General features: G+C 32.9%; 1 protein-coding gene across 2 annotated transcripts in view; it reads left to right on the top strand.

Annotated features, from left to right (window-relative positions):
• The window catches only part of LRRIQ1 (leucine rich repeats and IQ motif containing 1), a 214,199-nt gene extending 197,820 nt beyond the window's left edge, over positions 1-16,379 (top strand). For both annotated transcript variants that reach the window (XM_045082964.1, XM_045082966.1), the window contains one exon: positions 14,685-16,379. In XM_045082964.1, the coding sequence (XP_044938899.1) occupies positions 14,685-14,827 (143 nt within the window). In that variant the 3' untranslated portion in view covers positions 14,828-16,379. The remainder of the gene's footprint in view (positions 1-14,684) is intronic.
• The last annotated feature ends 5,103 nt before the right edge of the window (positions 16,380-21,482 follow it).

A 21,482-nucleotide genomic window follows, 5' to 3' on the forward strand; every position in this document is an offset into this window, starting at 1 on the left:
GATTATGAATAAAATACCACTTACTGTATTATTATAGTTACTAGTTTACTACAACATCTATATAAATATAATGGTAAAGTGTGGGCCCTGACATCAGTTTGCTTGGACTTGTACCATGACAATTTCCTCATCCTTAAAACATGAATGCTAAGTCAAGTACTGTACCTACCTTGAAGAGTTGTTGTTGGGATAAAATGTTGAGCATTTAAAACAATATCTGGCACAAAACAGGTACTTAATAGTCTTTGTAATTGCCACTTACGCACAGGCATAAAGAAGAATAATTTGAAGTAAGATATTAAAGTCACTACTATCTAGGTACATGGCTTACCTAGCTCACCTTATAAGAAACCTACTCTTAATAGTTACTTAACTAAAAAACTTTGGGTAGCCTATTATCCACAGAAAACTTCAACCATCATTGTCCTTGGTTCCTAGGCCTCCATGGCCCTGGGCCAACCCTGTACAGCTTTGGTATTTTGAAAGCTCTTTTTCCTCCAGCTTTTTCTCTCTCTTAAAAAACTTGTCACCTTATTAAAACTAAAGTATTTCTTTTAGCTTTCCAAGCCAAATCTAGAAAGTAGTTTATGGGATGCAGCTATAAAACTCTTTTGACCTTTGAACTTTTCTAGACATTTCTCTTTCTCTATTGTTATAATATTTTTATCAGGTATTCTATAGAATCAGATAAAGTCAGGTTTAAACTCTCAGTTCCTTTATCACACATAAGTTGTGTGACCTTAACTCTAAGAACAAGCTAACTTGGGAAAAAGGATAATAATGTCTATCTCATTGAGTTTGGGTGAGGAAGAAATGAGTAAAAATATAGATAAAGAAAAAATATATATAGATAAAGTATGTGATATATTGCCTAGAATATAATAAGTACTTGTTTATATTATTTTTATTGTATGTTTTATGTTGCTGTTGCATAATTTTAAACAACTATAAAGTAGAATGGTCTGTCTTCTCTGTGTGTCAGATAACACCAGAACAGCATACTTTCAGCATCATGCCAGTCATCTCAAGCAAAATTGTCTTAGAGAATTTCCTAAGTTCTCTTCCTTTTCTTTTAGGTCTTTCTGCTTTCTTATAAAAGGCCAAGACAGTCTTCTGCTATATGGCCTTCTAATCTAAAAGTTAGAAGAGGTCACATTCTTATTTTTAAAATGCATTTACAAAATGAGTATACAAATAAGTTCCTCATTTAGACAATATTTAGACAAAATATTTGATTTCCTTAAATGACTTGCTTTTCTCAAATAATTTTTCCATTTTATACTTAAAGGATGCATAATAATAATAATAATAATATTTTACTGCTATAGTAATTTATAGCTTTACACATTTATTTTAATGAGCTTTTCTTATTTATACTAATTATTTTTCTTTGACAGCTAATATAAATAAGACTCAAGAATTTATTTACTCTGCCTTTGGCCCAAAAAATTTAGCAAGGAAAAGCCCCAACTTGAACCTATGTTTTCTTATCCCAAAGCCAGTGCTATCTTTCTTCCATGCACTAACATATAATAGCTTAACTGTAACAATAGAACATAATTAATGTAGTTCTTACACATTTACTAAATGATCACTGCTCACTATATACCTAGTTTAGGTTCCCGGTTATCTCCTTCCAATAATTTCTGCATATTCTAGGACGTACTCCATTTCCAGAGTTAGCAAGGGATTGAGAATCTACAGTACTCCTGTAATAGTGCATAATCAGCCCAAAGTCAATTTTTCTTTAAGTGTATCTAAATTCTCTTGAATATAATGCCTTTTAATATGGTACTAAGTTTTCTGAGTATATAAAAATGTATTTATTTTACAAGCAAAGTGGCTAATGTAGTTAAAGTGCATGAGAAAGGCTTCTCAGAGGAAAAATATTTGATTTGTACCTGGAATGACATTTGGGATGTAAGTAAGGAAAGAAGTAGAAGAAAGCCATCTTAACAAAAGCAAAGGATAAAATATGAATATATGTTTGTTGAACATTGAATAGTACGTCTGGACCAGAGCTTGTATACACTGAAGTGACACAAACTAAGATTTAATTAAAAAAAAAAAAAAAAAAAAAAGATGAAACCTAGTTTCAGCTAAGCTTGAAAGTAAAGTAGAATTTTGAAGGGCTTGGTCTCTTGCAGGGACAAAAATCTCTCTCAGCAGTACTAATCAGATTTCCTTCCAGATTTTATTGGCCACAGCAGTATCATAATGATTTTTTTTTTATGTTTATTGTTTATTCTCCTTCTCCCCTGCTAGCATGTGTGTGTTCCAGGAGGGCAGGGAATTTAATGTAGAATCCTAGGTACCTAGAACAGCTCCCTGGCATGCAGGCCCATAATATGTATGTAATGAATGAATTAATGGATGGATGACTGACTGACTGACCGACTGACTGACTGATGAATGAATGAATGAATATGCTCCACTGTGAAGCAGGAAATGTCAGATAAGTGCTAGAAAGAGAGTATTTGACATTTTACTACTCCATAGCAAGAGGCAGGCTGTTCTGACAAAGGGGAGTAAAAGATTAACTGTTTGGTAGACCTCAACAGTATCTGCCAAAGCTTCTAAGAGCACCTGATCCTGGTACGTACAAGCTATCCAAACACTAAGGGTTCTCTTGCAAGTAAGTCTTTCAAACAACCGATCATGAGATTCAGATTCTCATGGATCCAACCGACTTGAAGCAAATCCTGTCATCTGTTCAATCAAAAATATTTATGAGAGCTCTTGAAGTCTCAGTGCATCACACAGGTGAGAGAGTGCATGTATATCTCTGGCCTTCATGGAGTTTATGATTTATATAAACATATGCTATAACAGTCTGGGTCCAGTCAGAAGACAGCTATCATACAGTAGGTTAAACAGGGAAAGTTTAAGTCTTATTATCTGTACTGAAGTATTATCGATTTCGGCTATGAAATATAAAGAAATATATGGTACCCTAGGGCTGAGAGAGAGCACCCAAGGAAGGACAAACTTGGAAGGGGTTCAGACTTCATTGGAGAAGGTATGGTTCAGCCACCAGATAGCAGACAAGTCCCCTGGTTTGGCTAGACCAAAGCTGGTCTGGAGTTACTGGGCAAACAATAGGCAATTCTCTGGAATAGGGGAGGGGAAGTAAGTAATGAGCAAATGGGAGCATAGGCATGCAAGGAGCATGGTACTGATAAGGCAGAAGGTGGTTTCCCTTCGATTTCCCTTTGGAGAGGAGAGCATGCCGATTATTGCTCAGATGAGGCTGGGGGGTTGTAGAGGAATCATGTTCTGGGACAGTGGCTCAGGAAGGCTGCATCAGAGGTCCTGAACCCACAAGGCCAACTCCATCCCCATCTATGCTAGAAATTACAAAACCCTTCCTCTAGCAGTGCTCCTTCAGCACCCTCTATTGAGAAAGCGTAACATTTTTTCTCACTTTAAAGGAGAAATGCTTAAATTCTTTTATCACAAAACATAATGAAAGTTGTATTCATTGCTTTTAAATTGATAATGGACATATATGCATGCACTAAATTACTACTTTCTGAATATAATAACATATAGGTATATAAATTATCTATTTTATTAATTATAGGATATAAATTATTATATATAATTATATATGTACACATATATATGCAAATGTATCATATATAATTGTGTGAATTTTATATATTTTATATGTATATAAAACATCTTTACAAAAGAAAATTGGACTCACTGTTCTTCTCTTTAAAACAATCTCTTAATTTGGCTTGGACCAAATTAAGGCCTAGTATTATTTTACTCATGGCATCTTAGGCTAGGAAACATGCTTGGGTGAGGAAAATTGTAAAAAATTTTCACAATTGAGAAGAATTGAGGAAAAGCATAAAAAGACCTCAAGTTGTTAAGAGAATGTCATTCCATCCTTCTTTTTTTCTTTCTGCTAAATTTTAGAGGCTACTTCCAGCCTGTAAAACTATGTCATTAACTAGGGAAAATAATTAACTAAGGAAAGACTTTATTTTTTTTTAAGACTTTTTATTTATTTTGAGAGAGAGAGAGAGAGACCATGGGGGAGGGACAGAGGAAGAGAATCTTGAAGCAGACAGACTCCTTGCTAAGGGGCAGACCCCCATGTGGGGCTCCATCTCACCACCCATGAGATCACAAGCAGAGTAGAAACCAAGAGTCTGACCCTGAACCAACAGAGCCACCCAGGCACCCCAGGCACTTTAATAAAGTGTAACATAGCCCTTGCTAAACTAGAAGGATGAAGTCCAGAGTAAAAAATCATTAATATGCCAGTTACATTTTTAAACACCGTGAGAGAGAATGTGGCATTGATAAGAGTATATGTGAAGAGACAGGGAAACAGACTTCGAATCCTGTCGTGGCTCCTTACCAGATTGTGACCTCAGTTAAGTCCTTTACAACTCCTTTGTAAATCTAGTAGGTAAAAGGCAGCCTGGAATAAAGGAAAGAAATTTGGAGTAGGCCAGATCTGAATCTGAATTCCATTTCTCACACTTTTGTTTTTGTGAGCTTGGATGAGATATTTCAGGTTCGGTTTGCCCATTTAGAAAATATCACGAAAAATTAGATAAATATATTCTTATGTATTTTTGCCCTCACGTGAAAAAAGATGGAAAAAGAAAAAACAAATATAAAGGAGACCCAACAGTCCTGATAGTTTTAGAATTCCATAATTTCACAAATAGAATGATAAAATTTTGTGACAATTTCCCAATTAAAAAACAACAAAAGCTATTATTTCTGGTATTTTAGAGTATGAAAATCATGTTTGCGACTGCAAATTTTCTCCACACCATAATACTTATGACTCTGACTTCAAATGTTGTCAAATTGTCCCTATTAGTTTAGCTAAGAATACTCAACTGAGATGGAAAAAAAATGTTTTCCTTTGAATGTTTTCCAAGAAAGATCAGAAAACCCCATCATTTATAAGAAATGACAGCTATTTCATAAAGTCAAGTTGAGTCTTAAAAAGCTAGAAGTGATTCTGAAACTCAACATGCCCATTGTAAAAATTTGGCTTAAGGATATTGTGCTATAAATACTTAGTAGCGGGTATCTTGATGTCGTACTACCTTTTTTTTTTTTTTAATGTGAGAAAAGACAAAAAAAAATTCCTAATAAGGACGCGGACAGCATTTCATAGGATATACTTGGAAATGATTTTTAGCTTAATCCTTAGCTAGATATTTACTTTTTAGAAATAAGTTGTTTGTAAATTTAATATTGAAGACACTAAAGAGGAAACTAGGTATAGACATACAGCTACAAGAAAATTTAATGAATAGGTTATCCTGAAAGTAATTAATAAAATCTATGATGTTTTGTACCAATGTAAAATGTTATGATAGGAAAAACAAAGGAATAACATGTTAGGCAGCTGTCCTTTATAGGAAAAATTTCAATTTTTTCATTTATAAGACTTTGTGAAGGGTGGTCTTGCTTTTAAATCTGATTGTTTTCATGCAGAATATGAGAGAACCAGGGTTATAGTCCCTTCTGAAGTATGTTTTGAAGATAGCTCTAGTATATTTATAGTCCATAACTAGAAGGAAAGAGGCAGTATCTTTGTTTTAAGGGTTCTGTTTTTGAAGATGAGGTTAATATTAATAATATTTTAACTTTGAATGAATTGTACCTTGGAAGTGATTTGTGGCAGTCTTAGTCAATGAACATTTATTGAGTACTTAATATATATTAGGTAGGATGCTATTTTATAGGTATAATTTCAAATTTAATTCAATTCAAATTAAATATCAAAATTCTGAACTTTTTAAAAATGCAGGTCAGCCTCTCTACCTTAGAATTATACTTAATATAGCAAATGTTTTAAAAAGTGTAAGTTAAATCCCACATATGAATAAAATCATGTGGTATTTGTCTTTCTTTGACTTATTTCACTTAGCATAATACTCTCTAGCTCCATCCACATCATTGCAAATGGCAAGGTTTCATTCTTTTTTATGGCTGAGTAATATTCCATTGTAGTATATACCACATATTCTTCTCTAATTCGCATTTTGACGTCTTTGACAGCTCTGCTACTTCCTACTGATCCCTTACATTGTGTCACTTAAATTTACAAATCTGAATTTTCTCACTGGATGTCTAGAAATGTTTTACACGTAACTTATTTTCTGTCACATAGAGTGGTCAAAGGTGAGTAAAAGTTACATTTAATCATGTACATATTTGTATATTTTTCAGCATAAGCTGAAACTATACATAAAAAGAATAAAATGAGTTTTGATTCAATTGTCCATTAATTAGCATGTTGGTTTTACTTGCACCTGGCCTTTAAAAAAATCTAGATACTTACATCATTCTGATATATTCTTCATACACTATCTTGAAAAAAAAAATGTAGTCTCTAGTATTCCATATCAAATTTTGCTAAGTTCAAAGGAGACACTACTCATTAATATAACTTTATTAACTTATGTGTTCATGTAAAGCCAAAAAAACTCAAATATGGGAGTATTCTTTGAGCAACTTCAAAACTTCTGGTAACAACTCATCTACAATGCCTTGAGGGGTAAACAGAGAGACAGTAGCATAAGTAAAGGATAAGAAAGTCTTAAAAAACTTTCAGTAATTCTTAAATTTAAAAAGCATGTTAGGGTTTATGAAATCATATAAAAATATAGGTGGGCATAGATATGGATACATGTATAGAAATATCTTTCTCTTGTATTTCCTCACTTACAGAAAATAAAGTCATATTGTTTTTCATTGATACATTTTATTCATTTTTAGTTTCATAGACCTTATTTCCAGGTAATGAACAGTTTTTTCCATTCCAAGGCATTAAAAAAACAGATATGCATCTCACATTGGCTACCTAATACTCATAATAATTTTGAGAAGAAAAAGTAATATAACTGTCCTCAAGCAAAAAAATTTATTAGGCTAAATGCATAATGAAGAGCTGTTAAATATGTGCACTTTTAATTATCTGCTATACAAAATGGTATAAGTGATAGTGTTCTATCTACAAAATCTTTAATAAAATAATTCCATGATACCACTGTCTATGCTGATTATTGCAAAAATTCATTGTAAAAGAACTTAAAACTATCATATTGCCCATTTAAATTATTCAAACTTCCATCCCACTATAGATGATATATATTTTCCAGATAAAAAGAAGGTGAAGATAAGACTTTATAAACAATTATGACCAAGTTAAGCTTTTTTGGTTCTATATACAAAATCTGGATTTGCTTATCTTCTTCTTCTTTTCTTTTTAATCTGAAGTGCTTGCTTTAAAGTAATATGTCAATAAAAAAGCTAGAGCTATATCACATAGAATTTTTAAAAATTTTTGTTCAGCAAGAGTTGGTCTCTAACAATGTAAAGTTGTAAATTTTAAGGCTCTTTTTATTATTGCTTAAACCATTAACTCTGACTTTTCTTGGTCTCAAGTTTTTTGACAGAAGCTTTAAAAATTCAAATTTGATAGGTCTTTTTTGTTGTTGTTGTTCCTGAACTTTGACAATAAATCAAACACTTCAACACTTTAACTCTTAAAACATTGCCACAACCTGAACTAGATAATCAAATTCAATTATACCAAGACCGTATTTACATGGTTGGTGATCATCTAATACATATGTATTAAAAGTCTAGTACAAAGTACGCACATAATAAATAACTGTTGATTTAATGTCCTTCAACAGCTTGGTACTGAGTATTTCCAAACCTAAGACAATTTAATGAAACAGTCAACAAAGATTCCACAGTTACACAGTTAGTAACCACAGAACAGTGTTTACAGATCTAAAACAGTAGTTTTACCAGCATCTGACATTATCCAGAGAATGACAAATTTCAACTCTACTTGTGTGAGAAAACTAGTTGTACATAATGTCAATTACATTTATTTGTTGTAAAAAAACAAATTAAAAAAACATACATTTTTAATATTTTTGAGGACAGGATCCATGTATGCTCTATTGATATTAGATTAAAGCATCATGTTTCTAACTGTACTATTCTAGTACTTATGCCTTTCCTTCATGTTCATTTCCTTTTTTAAAATAAACTGAGATACTCTGAATTTGGGGCGGGGGGAGTTGTTATTGTTGTTGCTTTCAAACCAATTTCTTACACTAGCTAAATTGGTGAGTAAATAAATGGGTATGGTCAAATGTGAAATGCATTTGTCAAATGAATGAAACTGAAGTGCCATAATACAATAAATCCTCAGGCTAGTCATGTTTATTATTGCCAAATGTCTCCCTGCTAAGAACTAATAAGCATGAAAAGGGATAATGAAAGTTTCCATGAAGAGTTTTGGGGAATTCTATCCACAAGTCTTCACTATCTGGGAATGTGGAAATAAGTATTTGTTTTATACAAGTTCCATATGAGAACTGTAAAGATGAAATTATTAGAATAGAGTGAAATGGAAAGCAGCTACAGTGTGATAGTTACTAATATGATTTGGCACATGGAAGAAAATTGACAGGGAAGGTCCATTGTAAGACAGAAGAGAACAGTGCGTGCTATATAGTGGGCACTAAATAAAGACATGTTGAATGACTGTGTAAATAAAAGGACAATGTTAAGATTTATTTATTTATTTGAGAGAGAGTGAGAGAGCTCTGTAAGGGGGCAGGGTGGAAGGGCAGAGGGAGAGGGAGAGAATCCAAGCAGACTCCCTGCTGAGTGCCAAGCCCTAGGTAGGGCTGGATCCCAGGACCCTGAGATTATGACCTGAGCCAAAATCAGGAGTCGGACACTTAACCATTTGAGCCACCCGGCTGCCCCTAAAACAAAGATTTTAAATAAAACTTTCAAAAACCCCAAGTGATCTCAAAAATCTGATTTGGGTTTTAAAGGTTTAAATTCCAAAGGATAACTGCTTACTGATAAACATTTGAAGATTTACTTAAAATACATTTTTAAAAAATATTTTATTTATTTATTTGACAGAGATCACAAGTAGGCAGAGAGGCAGGCAGAGAGAGAGAGAGGAGGAAGCAGGCTCCCCACCCAGCAGAGAGCCTGATGCAGGACTCAATCCCAGGACACTGAGATCATGATGGGAGCCAAAGGCAGAGGTTGTAACCCACTGAGGCCCCCAGGTGCCCCTAAAATGCATATTCTTGCTAAAAGTTTACTTTGGCCAAATTAATTAACATGAAAAAGTGAGAGGTAAGAAAAGATTATTAGAAACTAAAACACAGTGTTACATAAGAAGTAGGTTATTTCAAAGGAGTATACATATCAATTAAGGGTAGAAATTACTCTCAATTATTAGCATCATTTATGCCATTGTTCTTTAATTACAAAGAACCATGGACACTTGGTAGTAAATATAATAAAATTGAATAAAGTCCTGAAGAGAGCAATAAAAAGAACTATTAAAGGAGTTGGGAATAGACCTTACCTGAATTGACAAGAGTCAATTTGTCCCTTGTCATATGTCCAATCATATGTCCCTTGTCAATATGACTTATAGAAGATTTTTAGAAGAAACAGTGTGCAGTAGAAAGTGGATAGTTGGGTAACTTTTAAATTGTTAAGTCCTCAATGAGTTACAATTTTTAATTCCTAGTCAGTTTAGAAATTTAAACACTCAGTATCTACTAGTGTAGTAGGAAGCCATAAAGTTGCATTAATCAAAGTTACATAGAATAGTTACAATGGAAAGAAGAGTTTAAGTTAATTTAAAAGCCACATGTCAGAAAGCAAACCCAGTTCTGAAAAAAAGATCACAAAATCTATTTGTATTTTACAACCAAAAATAAATCACTCAAAAACATTCCTCTAGAAAAAGATAATATTGAACAATATTAGTATGAGAACCACAGAAGTTATAGAAATAAGACAATATATTTAGCACATTGTATCCATCTTTGTGTGTGTATAGACAGCCACAAGGTATCTTCAAGAAGAAATCAACACAATAGTGTGTTACAAATAGTGAAACCTGGGCAGACAGTGCGTACAATAAGGAGGACTTAAAAATTCTAGATCAAATATGAAGCATAGCTACTACAAAATTAAGAAATAGGCAAAATACAAAAGTAAAAGTCTATACAGTATCTATCAAAATAAAATTCCTCACTCTATTTGATATGTTCTAGCTTCTATGCTCATTAAGAACTGTTTTTTAATAAATACATATAGCCAAGGAAAATTATATATGTCTGATTTAGAAATAGTAGGCATCATGATTTTTACCAATAATAACAAATAATGTGGTTATTTTCTATCAAATGTACCAGACTTAACTGATTTTCTTTGTGACATATGTGTCACTTAAATATTGGGTAAGATGAATAATTGTAAGTGTCATTGTCCAATTGAAATACTGAGAAACAGAAATTTTTTAATAGTTTTATAAGTTATAGAAAAAAATTATAGTCACTGAAAAAGCTTGAAAACAATTTGAGAAACAAGCAAAATCACCATGATTTATTGAGGAAATCTGAATATAATACAGAAAACTTGTTATTTGTTTTGTTTTCATTCTTAGCATTAGACTTTAAACTAACTGAAGTTTACTGTAAGTGGTCATTGTTAATTCAAGGTTGGACATAGCAATGACCTTAAGAAGCAACTGTTATTTGAACACTGTGGTAACTACTTCAACCTCAAACTTACCCAGTGTAACTCATTCATAGCACTTAAAGTGATGTAAACGCTTTGCTGCTAAAAATTTGTTCTGGTCACTTTCATTAAAATGCTAAATTTTTTTTTCTCCATGCTTTACTTGTGCTGTATCTGCTGTTAAGCAGTACAATATGGGAAGGACTTTGAAAGGATTTCTATATCCAGACACACAGTGTTGGGTGTATTGATGAAAATCCAATGACGTATTACTATACATCATGAAATTTCTATTTTGACCGGTTTAACGAAGTTTTTTTTATACATACCAGAAGAGTCATTCAAAGCATTTTACATATTAAATTACTTATCAAAACACAGCATATATAGACCTTGACATTTGTTAAAGAACCAAGGATTTAACCAAAAAAAATTTTTAAAGGACCAGAACAAATCTGTAGCAGAACACAGATTATGTGGCAAAGAAGTGACTTATTGGAAGATAGAGTATACTTATCAAGACATACTTTCAGCATATATGTAAGAAATGGATTGGATAATTTGTATGATCACCTGCAAATATGCAGCAGACTGTTGTTAAAGAAATATAAAATCTATAACAATAATGTTGCAGGAAAGAGACAAAAACTGTTAAAGGTCCTTTAGTCATTTTTTTATTCCAGGAGCCCATCAGTAGGTCTAGCTCTAATGTCAATTTTTTGAGGCAAGATTCTCTCGCTATTGTATTTTCATGGGGGTAAGTAATTTTAGAATGATTATACATTGACTGTATTAAATTGCTTCTTTATTTTCTTTTTTTCCATTTCTAGAGTAGTTAGAGGACAAGGTAATAATAGCTTTACAATAAATGCCAATATGTGGTTCCTTTATAAACATGTTGTTTTACTCCTTGATTTATGTTCCATGTATTTGGTGGTTCAAGAATTTATATGACAAGATGAAGAGTCTCACTAAATGCAATGTGAGAATAAGCTATATTGATTACTGCCCAAATTATTTTTGTACAAGTAACAAAATAATAAAATGAAAGCTTTTAATCTCATCAAAATATATTTTTTAAAGTATATGTATGCGTAAGTATTTATGTAATTTTAAAGACTAATTTCTTTTAGCATTTTCATTCCACTGAAAATATACTTCAAAATTACTATAAAAGTGTTTTAAAATATCACACAATATGTATGTGATAAATTATTTGCTGAAGGGGGCACACTAAACAATGAAAAATTTATAAGCTTTAAATGTCCTTTAAATGCCCTTTAAATATAGGGTTACATTGTAGAAAAGTACAAAAAGACTTGAAGACTCATCAACAGCTTCAAAAACAGAGACAGCAGAGCAATATTAGGAAGAAAACTTGTACCATACAGTAAATATGTAGCCAAAAGAAAAATCCTTTAGAATGCAGAAACACTGTTAAGAATGGGGATTTGGTAAAAGCCATGTTTTAATGCAATTCAATTTATTTCATTTTGATATAATTATTTTAGAAGTGTATGAAATTATAAATATTCCAATACTTTGTACAGAAAGTGTCTCTCTCCCTCCTTACATATTATTTGCCATCTTTGAAAAAAAGCTTATATTGGGCTGCCTGGGTGGCTCAGCGGTTTAAAGCCTCTGCCTCCGGCTCACGTCGTGGTCCCAGGGACCTGGGATCGAGCCCCGCGTCTGGCTCTCTGCTCAGTGGGGAGCCTGCTTCCTCTTCTCTCTCTGCCTGCCTCTCTGCCTACTTGTGATCTCTCTCTGTCAAATAAATAAATAAAATCTTAAAAAAAAAAAAAGCTTATATTAAGAGTAAAGGCCTAAATAATACATCTTTATACTATTAAGATAACTTTCATAGAAAATATTAACCAATAATGAACTATATGATTGGATTATATTTTAGAGTGCATACTTGTACATATTATCTTGGTTAATGCTTGCAAGGAACTTGATTTAGCTTTCTCTATTGTAAGAAAACATTTGTGTCAGCCATTTGTAGAAATCTGATTACTTTTTTTGTTTTTGTCTTAAATATACCTGAGGTCTAAATGTGTCCCAGTAGTTCTTCAGTTCTCAGACCTCCCTCTCAGACCTCAGCTTTTTCCCCGAATCATGTGTTCTGCTGCATACATACTTACTACCCAGGAAAGAGTTTATTCATTAAAGAATTTTTACTGCTGGGGCAAGGTGAGGGTTTGCTTTTACTGTTGTTGTTTTCCAAAATAGAACAAGAAGACTTTCCATTCTGTTATTTGGGAAAAAAAAATACATTTTCTATCTGTAACTAGCAGGTAGAAAGATGATAAGTTTTTAGGAGACTTTCTTACATTTTTTTAGGCCACTATTTTACCATTAGGAAATTCTTTAAAAAATGGAAATTCTTGCTTTTCTGAATTAGTAATATTCCTGTTGCTTGAAAGAGTTCACGCATTTTTGCAAAGTACTCTGCCTGATTACAGGGAGTAGCTTCATGCAGGCTAATTCTGGCCAGCACTTGGAAGCCAAGTTTACCTGGCATAGTTTTCATCCCTCTGTCTTTGACTGCCTGTAAGTTCCAGTTATGAAGATCTCTAAACTCCTGAGCTATGTTCTGTCTCTAACTCCATTACAGAGTTGAGCCTGGATCCCTAGATATTACTTTCTGTCTAGCATACCCCCTCTTAAATCGATAGCTTTTTCCCCTGCCTTTCACTATATTCTTTTTGTAGACTAAAAATAAAGTATGCTACCTTTATAGAAGTGCATTAACTACCTTGCCTTTGTTTTCACAGTTTTAGAATAAAAATCCATAAAGAAGTATAGTGTTTTTTTAATTAACATATATTATTTACCCCAGAGGTATAGGTCTGTGAATCATCAGTCTTAACACGATTCACAGCACTCACCATAGCACATACCTTCAAAGAAGTACAGTTTTAAAAGGGCTTTTTAAATATAAAATGGGTTTTATAATCAATATTTATCATCATGCTGCACCAAATTTGAAATTAAGGCAAATTTCCACAAATGATCTAATGTTTCCTAACCTTTCTATTTAGACATTTTAAAAAATATATCTTAAGTTTTAGTTGGAAAAGCAGTAATTTTTTTAAAAAAAATTAGATATTTCTCCTCCTAAACTTATTTAAAGCACAATAGCATCACAATGGAGAGTGATGTGGTTTGAAGCTTGCCTCATGACAGTACTATAGGAGCTCTGAAATTCCTCACTCTGCTGCTTTTCAAACCCTTTCCCCACAGACCCAGCCTTGTTTAATCCTCAGGAGATTTAAAGCAGATGATCATAATTCTTTAATAGCATTTTAAATACGGCATCTTGGGATCTTGCTGAGTAAAATATTCTTAATCCACCATCCTATTCTTTCAACAACTATTTATTTATAGACTCTAACAATTTTTTATCTCTTTTTTTCTGGATAAGTTCTAAATTGTTGACTATAATAATTTCTTCCATTTTATAGCACCTGTTTACAAAGCACTCTCATAGGTCTTACCACAATTGCAATATAATCAGAAAGTCAGTACCCTTCACAATAATTGTGCAGTGCATGGATTATTTTCTTCATCTATAAAACTAAGGCTTAGAAAGGTTGTAACCTGTTCGGAGTCACAGAACTGGATTTTATGCAGCCACACTAGAACTCATGACTATCTTTAGATTCTAGATATAATGTGTTTTCTGTTTTACCAAGAATTCCTTTTTTTTTAAGAAGTCCTTAATTCAAAAGAACTATTTCTAAAACTAATCATAACCTACTCATTTATGAAAGCACAGTGATAAAAATTTAAACTATGAAAATATAAACAAATTTAGATATCTAAAAACTAGGAAGATATATAATCTCAGTCTTGAGATACCAGTCTTGATTTGTAAGTAGAAAAAAACATATCTATTTTTTTTCAATCACTTCCTTTTATTTGAACAAAATGTACTTTATACCAAACTTTGATAATTTTGCAAACAAAAAGGAAACTCAGTATGCTTTTTTAAAAAAATTCACCATATAGTTCTAAAATGTGTGTTGACAAATATATTTCTTACTTTAAAATGTAATTCTACTTGATTGAATCAAGTTAAGTGAACGTGTCCATTTAATATCACTGTCTAGGTCTTTCAGTTAAGGGAATATTTGCACCCGTGATAACAAATACAAGACCTTCTAAGAAAGAACGTATATCATTCCGTGACAATCCCGTACAACTCAGTGGTGGATGGGGAAGTGGCAAAAAGAAGGCGAAAACTTCAAACTAATTCTTCAAGCTTCAGCATTCAAAACATATGGCACACGTTTTTCTCAGGAGATCTCTGGATATCTGGTCATGTTACCAATTGAATGCAAGGTTTTAGAGTACTGTATTTAATTTGTATTATTATACATATTCCACAATTTTGTTTGCTGATGGAGTTATCTGATTTCCAATCTATAACATACAGTTCTGCTATGGTCCCTTTGTTTATGAGGAATGGCCTCCAGAATTAATACTTAAAATATTTGAATGGAATTTACATATCTAATTCCTTCTTTTGTTTAAATATTTTATGACATATGTATTAAAGATGTTTTTTGTTACCAGTAATAAGTTGTAATACCATACACATATTGTAAGAGAATATAACTATAGTTTATTGACACTGTCCATAGTATTAATGAATAATTAATACATTGATAAATTTTTATTTGACCAGATTATTATCATTGGATATTTCAAAGATAAATTGATATATAAAATATTTAAAGTAAACAATGAAAATGGCCTTCTTTTTTTTTTTTTTTTTTTACTTTAAGTCATCTTAGAGTTAAGAAAATATACTTTCTGTTTAAAGTAGAATGAAATATCAGTTTAAATATTTATGTTGTTATGTATTCTATCATTTTAATTTTAGTAAAGGTGCCTCAAGGTTTATCTAAAAAATCTTTTCGAAGCTCCATCTTAGAATTTTATAATATTAATCTATTTTAGTTATAGACTAGTTTTATTAAATTCTTACTATTTTGTAGTTAATATTCTGTGATGTCTTAGTAAATACTATGTGCAAAATACTGTATTTACCTCTCCTGCTCCTTACGATTTTTATTTTCCTGAGTCGAGCTTTTTTTCACCAAGCTAGGTTCTCCAGTGACTTCCCAGTGTGTTGCTGTGTAATAGGATCCACTAAACTTTAGTTTTTTTTCCCTTTGTTTTTCCTACTCACTACTGAAGTATTTCTTCTAAAAATGACTAAGCAGATTTAGAGATGCATTTATTTGGTTCATGCCCCCTATCGACTTTTAGAGCTCTATTGCATTTCAAACCTATAAATCTCTTTTAACTTGATTGAGATAGAAATATTAATGAACCTTGAGCTGCCAGTCAAAAGAAACAGAGAATCATATGTTGTGGCCTAGAAACTGAGCTTCGGAGCATAAGCTCCATGTGTAGTTGCTTTATGAACATGCTGTAATGTCGTCCTTTTCCTAAGAGCATCCACAGACCAGCAAAATGTAATGATGGAAAATGTTTTATCTCAGCTTATTGTGAACCCTGCAAGAGAAAACCACATCAGAACTGAAACTGATTGGGTTTTATGGTTCATATGTTCAAATCAATGAAATGGAAAGGTTAGTATGAAAAGTGAAATGTTTGTGATTAAACTGTTTTAGTGCCTAAAAACAATTTAGTCTATAGTTTCCTTATTCTGTGATTTGTGTAATTGTTTCATGATATTAATTCTGAGGAAGATGATGGGTGCTGATGCTTCTTAAATTTGTGGGTGATGATTGATAAAGATGTCAATAAAATAGTTTCCTAATTATGGTGTTCAATTGGAAGTTCTTTTTAGTTTTGTTTATTGTGTCTGACCTTAAAATGTTCATTTGCAAAATCAGAGGTCAAGCGTCATTTTTAACATTAATTTATTTGCACTTGTGAAGAGACATTAAGGCAAATATTTGTCTTTTAAGATTTAGGAAGACAAAAATATGAGCCTATATTGTTGCTTAGCTCACTGAATTTTGGATTGATAGTGATGGACCTAGGCAATGTTACTGTTCAAATGCACAACCCCAAAGGACATTTTGTCTTTCCTGAACCCTTCCCAACTCAATTGTCACCTTCCTACCTGTCCCTCACCCCAGTGCTATCACAATTACCAGGCATTTCCAGTGAGAATGGCAAAGTGAATCCCTGATCCCAAAAAGACTGGTAGAAGTGTTGGGCAATGTTTGGAGATTCCAGAACGTTTTGATATGAGAGTTAACTACATTAGTTTATGGTGGTATCATCTTCCCAAGGTCCAGACTGCCAACATCTTTGTGCATATAGTGCATTAGAGGAGAGCTCATTAGGTATTTTGAGAAGCATTCCGAAGCCTAATTTCTTGTTGTGCTCATAAATTAATTAAAGGTACAACCACCACATTAAAAAACAGAAAAGTCAGAATAGTATAACAAAAGCCAAAGCACTGTTAAAGGCAACGCTCTGCCTTAAAGGCAAAAGGGAGAATACACAAAGATTCCTGGAAATTAGTTTTGAGTTTTTCTTTTTTGGAGAAAACAATGGATAATGCATTTTTAGCCAGAAAGAATAAGTTGGAAGGCACATACAGGGATTAAAAGGTTTTTACATGAAAATTGCAAATGAACAATAAATAGTGGTGTTTTAAGAGATCTTTGTCTAATTTTAAATCCTCACATCATCAACATAAGCAGCTTTGGATGTTCCATGTTTTGATTATGCTGTTATTAAATTGGCCGTTGTCATGATTTTCTCTTGGTTGCTTGTAATTTACTCATATTCTTTCATTTTTCTCAAAGTCTAGGTAACATTGAGCCAAAATTCAGACTAATCGAATTAAACATGTAGGGTATATTTTAACAATATCTTACTGGTAGTATGCTACAGTTGAAGGAACTATAATAAGTTTCTTTTAGAGAAACATTTTTTCTTATTTTTTGAAAAGAAAAATAAGTTGGTAAAGTCCCCCCTTATTATTTCCTTTATTATCATATTTTCTACCAAATGCAGCTTCTATCATCTTTAAGGCCCAGAAAACAATTCACCGTCTGAATTTAAGGTTTACATGACTCTACTAGGAGAAAGTGGGTTATCCAGTGAATACTCTTTAACTTAGGGGGGAAGAAGAACCCTCTTCTCATTCCTTGGAATAATGGTTGCCAGGGCTAATTTCTAACTCATCACAAAAAGGAGAGGTAATTCTGTCTTTCCCCTATGGAATGAAATCTATTATCTACCATGATATCTTTGCTTACCTAGATGCAGCTGTTTTTGTCACTGATGGTTGTGAGATTCAGAGAAAGCCTCTTTCCAGAAGCTAAAGAACTGTATTCTAGACCTATGGTATCTACAGCCTTAGCCACTAGCCACATGTAAGCTACCTGGTACTTTAAATACAGTTAGTCTGAATTAAGAGATGAAGTAAATATAAAATGCATAGTGGATTTTGAGCAGTTAGTATGAAAAGAGAATGCAAAATTGCCCAATAATTTTATATTGATTGTGTTAAAATAACAATATTTTGGCTTAAATAAAATATATTACTGATTTTTTGGTATTTTTTAAAATGTAAGTGCTAGAAAAATTTGTAATTACATGTATATTGAACATAGTATTTATATTGGATAGAACTGATCTGGAGGCTCTTCTCTGAGGTAACTTAGGTAGGGTGTTATTGACACAGAAAATAATTGGTGAGATGGTAGATAAAATATGGTGACCCCAGAATACAGGGCGCAAAAATTCTAGTTTGTCAGAAAAGAAAACTTTGATTCTGCTAAGCATAGAGAATATTATGAAATAAAAAGGAAAAATAACCTCACTTGTGGTTCTAGACTTTAAGATAGTAAAATTAAATTTAATTCAGTTAAAATTAACATATATATATATATGATCATTTTGTTTTTATTTGTTTCTAATAAGAGACCATCTTATAAAGTCAAGTCAAAGTCTTTTATGTTACTGGTGGCAAGAAAGACAATTAGCACTCACCTTGTAGTCTATGTTATCTCGGGTTGTACATATGTACAGCTATTAATTTTCAAATGGCATGATTTGATCTGTGACATAAATAAGGTCTTTTAATGGGAACAATATTATATTTGGCATCTTACTGTATTATAAATCCAGTTTTACTCTAATACATAAAACATGAAAAGCCACTAGCATTTGCATAAATGAATATGATACATCTGAAAACAGCACATAGAGTGTTTCTGATTTCTAGAAAGCATATAATCAATATGTGTTTTATGTGGTACTGCCTGACCACCATTTTTCCTTCCTCTCCAAATATTATGCCATTCATCTACTGTTCCCTAGGAGCCAGAATTTCACCTGAGTCAAAACTGAAGTGAAACATTTCACATGACTTTTCACTTATGACATATCCCTACCAGCACTTTAGAGTGAGAGCCCCCTCTAGTAGATCTGGACCAACCATCTGCAGAAAGGTCCATGAGGACTCTAGAGCTCTGTGAAGAAATCATGGAGCAGCAGGAAAGACTGCCATGACTGGTAAGTTCTGCTCTACACTGAGAGCTTAGAGTAAGGGCTTCTCTGGCCCTTGTCTGTCATCTTTGCCTTCAGATAGTAGCTGGCCAAGGTGCTACAGGAAGAACATCCTTTCTAGGGAAGTTATGAGAAAAGTGAACTAATTCAATTACATAACAACCTTTTTATTTCAGTGTTTATTTTTACCCTGACTGAGCATATCTTCATAGCATCCTTACATTTTAGGTATTGGCATAGCCACTTTTCCAATGCAAAAGGAAAGATGAGAAACTACTTCGACTATGCTTTTTTTATGGAAACCTGAATGCATCTACCAGGGGTAACCAAGAGAGTAAATGTAAAAGCTTTTTTTTTTTTTTTTTTAGTGTCATTGTGATTTCCTAAAAATAATTTTGTCTTGTAAAAACTGTAATAGAAACTTCAAACTTGTTTATGGTCCTCATAGAATTGTTCTAGATCAGCGTTGTAGAGTACAAATAAAATGTGAGCCACATACATAATTATAAATTTGCTGGCAGCTCTTTACAAATGTAAAACATTGATAAAATTAATGTATTTTATTTAACCCAGTATCTCCGGTACATTTTTTTCATCAAATAGAATTATATGGACATTATCTTACAGGGGAAAAAACAAAACAAAACAAAACAACCTTCAGCTACCCAGCCCCTAAAATTAACATGTTTGGGGAAAAATAAAATGGTATAAAAATAAGATAGTTTCTGACTGATATGTATCACAGACATAGTAAGGGTAGATCTGTTTCTCATCTCTCTCTGAATCATTCAGATTTTGTCTAGCCATGGACTTTCTATTAACTTTGAAATGAATCCAGTGCTTAGAATAACTCAATACATAAAAGAAAGTAAGAATTCAGCACAGCAATTTTGTTCTGTTCAGTACATGTTCTGGAATGAAGCATACAGAAGAAAGTGAAGAGAGCATATTCTTTGTAATCTGTCTTATGTTCTTTTTTTAAAAAGATTTTATTTATTTATTTGAGACAGAGAATGAACTAGACGGGAGAGCATAAGCCTGGGGAGGGGCAAAAGGAACGGGAGGGACAGATTCCCTGCTGACCCTGGAGCCCCACATGGGACTGGGTCTCAGGACCCTGGGATCATCATCTGAGCCAAATCTGTCCTATGTTCTAATCCTCACTCTGATATGTCATCTTTAAATCTTTTTTTAAAAAGATTTTTTTTCTTTTTAAAGATTTTATTTATTTATTTGACAGAGACAACAAGTAGGCAGAGAGAGAGAGAGAGAGAGAGAGAGAAGCAGGCTCCCTGAGCAGAGAGCCCGATGCGGGACTCGATCCCAGGACCCTGAGATCATGACCTGAGCCGAAGGCAGAAGCTTAACCCACTAAGCCACCCTAGATGCTCTGATATGTCATCTTAGACAAGTAGACAAACTCTATGAGTCTCCTCGCTTATCACTAAAGTAGGCTTATAACTCCTAGGGTGCTATGAAGTCAGAGGACAAAGTATATGAGAAGCCCCTGGCTCAGTACTTTGGGTATCATAAGTACTCAGTAAATAATGACTTGGCAAAGAAAATCTTTCCAGACCCATCTTCTAAAATTAAGCCAAAAATTGGATTGATTCTGCATACCTTATTTAGTAAGTATTTCTATGAAATAATGGAAAATATTTTTAAAAGATCTTTAAAACTGGCTTCTCTAAATTTGCCTCAAAATGACAGTAGAATTTGATTTTTTAAATACATATATATTGAAAAAAACCAAAACAAAACACTTCCATATTGAGCATTCTCCACCGAATGTATACAGAATACTTTGGAAATGTAAAAGGCATACATTTCTAAAAGCATGTAGTTTATTTCTTCACATGGACAAGTAAAACATGTATTTCTAGAAAATAGGTTAATATGCCAGAACCAGAACTCTGTAGGCAGTGCTCTATACTCCAAAATGGAGTCCCCAAAGGGATGCCTGGTAACTGGCCAGACGGGCGCACATGCTCCATTCTCTCACATTTCTCCACTTCTCATCCCCTCCCTATCAAAGGGAAATATTGGCTCATTGTCTCTCTAGGAAGACAAAAAAAAGCATAATCATCCCTTGGTTTTATCTCTTTTAAAATCTTTATTCATTTTTTGATTAATAAGAAACTTTTTTTTTTAAATCTTCATGAATTTAAACTAACTTCAAAAGATGAGTGTTAGCCTAGATCCAATAAACAACAGTATAAGGAACTTCTATTTTAGCATCCCAAAAGGGACAAAAAATGTTTGAGTATGCGAAGTATTAGTTTCAAATGAGAATGGACAGGAAAAGAGTGCTTTCACATTCTATTTAATTGGCCTCAAAAGATGAACTGATATTGAGGAAAGCATTTTAGGCAAAGGATACAGACTGAATAGACACCTGGAGA

Source organism: Mustela putorius, unplaced genomic scaffold, assembly GCF_011764305.1.
Source record: "Mustela putorius furo isolate JIRA1106 unplaced genomic scaffold, ASM1176430v1.1 tig00000640_pilon_pilon_pilon, whole genome shotgun sequence".
NCBI classification, from domain to species: domain Eukaryota; kingdom Metazoa; phylum Chordata; class Mammalia; order Carnivora; family Mustelidae; genus Mustela; species Mustela putorius.